The sequence below is a fragment of the Camelina sativa genome, chromosome 2 (assembly GCF_000633955.1).
Source record: "Camelina sativa cultivar DH55 chromosome 2, Cs, whole genome shotgun sequence".
In the NCBI taxonomy this organism is placed as follows: domain Eukaryota; kingdom Viridiplantae; phylum Streptophyta; class Magnoliopsida; order Brassicales; family Brassicaceae; genus Camelina; species Camelina sativa.
Genome location: NC_025686.1, coordinates 17,406,558 through 17,412,289, shown reverse-complemented (window position 1 = coordinate 17,412,289; position 5,732 = coordinate 17,406,558). Strand labels below are relative to the sequence as shown.

The 5,732-nt window shown below is 37.4% G+C and overlaps 1 protein-coding gene across 1 annotated transcript; it reads right to left on the bottom strand.

The window, feature by feature from the left end:
* LOC104727813 lies at positions 3,398-5,732 on the bottom strand. The gene is made up of 6 exons (XM_010446887.2): positions 5,593-5,732; positions 5,346-5,430; positions 5,041-5,234; positions 4,844-4,922; positions 4,113-4,703; positions 3,398-3,883 (listed from the first exon to the last, which is right to left on the bottom strand). Exons 1-6 carry the CDS (start codon positions 5,596-5,598, stop codon positions 3,714-3,716), a joined length of 1,125 nt encoding a protein of 374 aa, XP_010445189.1. The 5' UTR covers positions 5,599-5,732; the 3' UTR covers positions 3,398-3,713.

Genomic DNA, 5,732 nt, shown 5'->3' with positions numbered 1-5,732 from the left:
ATTTTTAATTAGAATTATTTTTAAAAATTACATTTACTCATTACAATCATTAGTTCAATATTCTCAGTGAGGATCACTTTGTCATAATGATTTTTTAATAGTAGTTCTAGTTCTATTATTAGCTAGATTAATAGAACTAGATGATTACTATTATAAATTAAAGTTGCACCCACTATTTAATTTGTAACCAATTAATCTATCAATTAATCTATAATCTATTTATAACCAACTTATTAAAATTATATAGTTTATAAAACAATATTGTGTACTTCTGTTTTATTGTAAAGGAGATTTCTTTCTGTAGTTGTAAACCTTGCATGAGAGGGTAAAGACTATATTAACAAACAAACAAAAAAATCTAAAGAAGAATATACAAGACAAACTATCAACCTTATTTGTCAAACATTATGAGAGACTACGTCTATTCTTTACTAAATCATCTCGAGGGTACGAACATGAAAACATCAATGACGTGAGGTCAATGCTCTTTTCCTTTCTCAAAGTTTCATGTTTTACATAGTTTTGGTATAAGCAGATCATAAACCGGACCATAATTTACCCGCAAAGAACCCTGATCAGATCGTAATAGAATTTACGTTCGGGTCTCAGTCCTCTCTCGATCATCTCCTCTACTATCTGGTTGCCTCTCCTAAACCTTCCTGTCGAATACAGAACCCTCACAACAAAGTAATAACTCGATGTATCGGGATCACATCATGATCTCTTCATCTGCTCTAGAATCTGGCATGACTCTTTCACCCTCTGATACTAGGATTTTATGTCTCCTAGTAGGTCTCAATTAACCTTATGTAGTTGTAGTACTTAAGGTGTCAATCCAAATGGGAAACTTTACTAACAATCAAGATGCAATCAAGCAGTCACAAGTTAAGCCAGATTCGAAATGAGTTTTTGTCTAACAACCTAGAGTGAACGAGATGCAAGAACAAAACGAGTTTACTGAACAAGAGCTAAAATGCAATAACATAAGAGAGCAAAAATAAGCTAAACGAGCAGAGACAAATGAGCAAGCTATTGGAACAGAAATAAAGAAGAAGCTTAAGGATGCAGAAACAATCAGATAAAATAGAAGTCCTAAGGATGGGAGTAATTGATGTTGGTGGAGTATCCTAGTCTACAGAGTGTTTAGCATGCCACAAGCAAACTATCCCTAAACAATGAACATCACAACTTAGCTAATCCAATCTTTTGACAGAAGCTACTCAAACTCAACCACTTCCAAACCTAGCTCTCGCTAGAGAAACATGATCAAGCATGGCATGAAAATCAAGTTCATTCACGTCAACAAACATCCTAGACAACTAATCTCTTAGGCTAGGAACATAAGTCTCTGGCACTAGTTGGTCAGACATTTCATCGAACACCTTTTGGATGCGGAAATGTCTAAAACCCAGTTCCAATTGATCAGAGAGAAACTAGTATTTCTAACTGTAGTCCAGAAGGGAATCATACAATCAAAGCTTAAACACTCTACATCCTAAGATCCTCCACCTAATCTATCCCATCCTCAAGAACTACTACACTACTCAGATCCGAAAATCATCATCAAAGATGCAAACTCAGAAAACATTGAAACAAGCATTCTTAGATAGGTAAAAATGAGGAGAACAAGATTGTAGAAGAAATCGAATCAAAATACTGAATAAATTCAAAGGTATCAGGATACAAAGTGTCAAGCGTTTTAGGTGGCTAGGGTAAACCTTAAGGGAAAGAACAAAAACGAGATAAAAGCTAAGATATCCCGTGAAAACTTAACAAAACGTATTTATAGGAAAAACATGGAAATCTCTAAAACATAAAACGACAATGTAGAACGTCGGTTCGGGAATCCTTCTCGGATGCGTCTTCGGGACATAACCAGGACATCGGTTTCAGAGCGTCGATAGAGTCGCATCGTGAGAGTGTTCAGAAACTGTCGATCGAGTCGCGACGTGAGGGTGCTCAGAAACTGTCGATCGAGTCGCATCTTGAGGGTGCTCGGGAGCTGCTGATCGAGTCGCATCTTAAGGATGCTCGGAAACTGTCGATCGAGTCGCATCTTGAGGGTGCTCGGGAGCTGCTGATCGAGTCACATCTTAAGGGTGCTCGGGAGCCATCCTGGGATGTCTCGGTCGAGTCGCTGCTAACATCTGATCGAGTGGGAGCTCTCCTTTNCCCCGAGTGAAAACTTAACAAAACGTATTTATAGGAAAAACATGAAAATCTCTAAAACATAAAACGACAATGTAGAACGTCGGTTCGGGAATCCTTCTCGGATGCGTCTTCGGGACATAACCAGGACATCGGTTTCAGAGCGTCGATAGAGTCGCATCGTGAGAGTGTTCAGAAACTGTCGATCGAGTCGCGACGTGAGGGTGCTCAGAAACTGTCGATCGAGTCGCATCTTGAGGGTGCTCGGGAGCTGCTGATCGAGTCGCATCTTAAGGGTGCTCGGGAGCCATCCTGGGACGTCTCGGTCGAGTCGCTGCTAACATCTGATCGAGTGGGAGCTCTCCTTTGCATGCGGGTCGAGTCGGATTTCTGAACGTACATGCATCCACTAAAACGGAGATAACTCATGAACCACGACTCCGATTGGTTTGAAATAAACTGCATTGGAAAGATGACTCAATTCTCTACAACTTTGATGAAGACGTCGAAAGCTGAATCCCAAAGTAAAATCTTCACTCGACTCGATCAAGGACGTGGAAGCTTGCGTCGCTGGGTAGTGTAGATCGAGTCGCTTAACTGCTCTCCTGATCCTTATTTGCATTTGATGGTTTGGACACCTCCTAAAACACCTGAAACAACTCCAAAATGCAAGATGTATGCAAGACCAATGCAAAGACTACCTAGATATGCATGTTGAGCAAAAGAGACTAAAAACAATACAAAGCAATGAGTTAAAAGAACAAAATGAATGACAAATGCATCATGAAAATGTGTAAAATATATACATATCACCCTCCTCATCCTTCCTAATCAGGAGAGCAAAGTATTTGTAACTTATAGATGTAGGTTGGATTTTGTAAGACTTCATCTCCAACATAATGTTCAAAGCTTATGGTTAACGGTTTCTTTCGCAGAGGCAGGTAAGCAACGAGTTGAAACAGGTAAGCAACGAGTGGCCGGTGTAACCCCGGCTGATTTCATATCTTGTATAAATCTTCTTGCTTCCTTCACGTTTCTTTGTACCGACCACCCGGATAATAGAATTCTGTACACAGACAATTCATTCCCAGAGGTAACATCCTTGTGATGATGCATAACTCCCAACGCTCTCTTCACATATCCTTTGGAACAGAGTGCACTCAGAACTTCGATATATTTACTTTCAAAAATATTTAATCCTTATCTACTTAATCACCATTAAGAATTTCACGTAATTATACTAACAATGTCATTAACTGATTTTTTAAATTAATTCCACAAAATTAAATCTCAATAAGTGATTATAATCTTAAGATTAACAAAAACGATATCTCAAAAACACACAATTTGGACACACACACAAACAATATGTAATAATTAAAAAAAAAAACACACACACCACAAATGATAAAGGACACACACTTTATTTTAGAAGATGAGATGATATTCTAGTGCAGAACATGGTAGTTCCATAGAGCACAGTAGTCCTATAGAAAAATCCCATCTAAAGAAAACTCGACACAGACTCAGTTCTTTTGACTTAAGATTAGAGAATCACCGGTCCTTCACTCCGTTCTATATTGGTATTTCTTTTGTGTTGAGTGTTGGTTTTGCGTGGATCCATTCGTTTGTGAGGACGTCATCTGACTGTTTGTGTTTTCCGTTTGAAAGGGATTCATAGTGGTTAAGCCCGTAACTAGTGATGAGGGGTCCCAAGTATATTGTGTTTCTCCTTCTGCATCAGATGGTTTAACACAAATTTATAAGGTTAATAAAACATAATATACTAATATGAAACAATCTTTATTTTAGAAGATGAGATGACATTCTAGTCCGGAACATACATGGTAGTATATTCCATGGAGCTCAAACCAATCACACTTCAAAACTCATCTCATTAAAAGAAATTTAATAAACTAGAAAAAAGTATGTTCATACAAGCACATGAGTTATATGTTTTGTACCTTTTTTTGATGTTCCCGATTTTGAGGTACTAGCAGACGGCTCCTTATTGACAACCTGTGGTTTTGGGATTTCACGGGCGCATTTATCCTTTTGACCAGGTTGTTGCTTCTTACCAAAGAATCCAAACATTCCTCCTTCTTGCTCTTGATGCTTGACTTGAGGCTGTGGCTTTTTCCTACCAATAATCTCAGCATTGTGATTGAACTTATTCGCGTTCGGTTTATTCATAAAGTCACGTACACGCGCAGCAACAGCATTGAGGATTGGCTGCTGATTTGGTTTATTAATTCCATCGTCATAACTTTTTCTGTGCCCACGCGCATATACAGGCGCGGGAGGAGGGCGCACAGGTGCAGGCGGAGGCACACGCACAGGCGCAGACGGCATACGGAAAGATGATAGCGCATTGGTGATCTTTGTAGCATATGAGGTTCCATTATTAGGTGCCGCCTGTACACCTGGGTCAGCCTTGATGATAACGCTAACAGATTCATCTATGTCCTTTAGTTTCTTGGCCATTGCAATTTTACTAAATTCTTCTCCATTCACCTCTAGTTCATCATCTCCCTTGATCTCTACCGAAGTAACTCCTAACAAAAAAATTTACATTAATGTTTTACTTCTTCTAGCCTAAACAGATTAAAAGTATGTAAAATTAAATATGTACTGTCATTAATTTATTTTGGTTTTAAGTTTTTAACATAACCATATATATATTTGTTTGATGTACCTGAAAACTCCCAAATAACGTCCATAACATATGGTATGATGCTTTCATTAAGAACTTTAAACTTGAATACAAGTATCTCCTGCAAAATAGCAATTTATGGTATAAGTAAATAATTTTACTAAACCTATAATCTGTAATTCCTACGGTAGATACTAGATACAATGAGCTATTATAATCTGATTTTTTTTTAAACGAACCTGGACTTTTGGAGTGGTAAGATAACTGTAGACTGTACTTAAACCAGGAATGCGACTTTGCCCCGGGTTTCCCATTGGATTGATTATGTCAACAGAATCATCTATCTCTTGTAGTTTTCTCCCCAATTCCATCTTATCAAATATTCCCTTCACTTTTAGTATACCTTTTTCCTTGATGTCTACGTAAGTAACTCCTAAAACCAACAAAATATTATTGTTTTAATATTTCAAGCTTAAATCACATATTGATATATTTGGTTTCATTAATACTACAAGTCTACAACCATATATTTGTATTGGTGTACCTGAAACCATCCAGACAACTCTCATAGCTTTTCGTCTGATGTTTTCATCAGAAACATCCATCTTGAATTCAACTGTCTCCTCATGCTGCAAGTTAGGAGTTCATTGTATAAGCAATCTAACTCTATTAGATATATACATACATATGTATCTGTAAATTTCCTACCGAATATTAAACCTTTGAAATTTAATTAATTGCTTAAGAGTTAAAACTATTCTGAAGAACTAGAGAAAAAAAAAAAAACGAACCTGCATTTTGAAGAGAAAGAAGGGATAAACGCAGAGGAATATGATTGCAACCTCGCAGCTTGTATGACAATAACACTTTGCTTCCCCGTATATTTATACGATATATTTTGTTAGTTCAACTATTGGGAATTACTAAAATT

Bases quoted from the DNA above. Each gene is read 5' to 3' on its own strand.
- LOC104727813 (XM_010446887.2), bottom strand. The intron at 4,923-5,040 runs GTTCGTTTAAAA...GCTATTTTGCAG, and splicing joins TTACCACTCCAAAAGTCCAG to GAGATACTTGTATTCAAGTT. The intron at 3,884-4,112 runs GTACAAAACATA...CATCTGATGCAG, and splicing joins ATCGGGAACATCAAAAAAAG to AAGGAGAAACACAATATACT.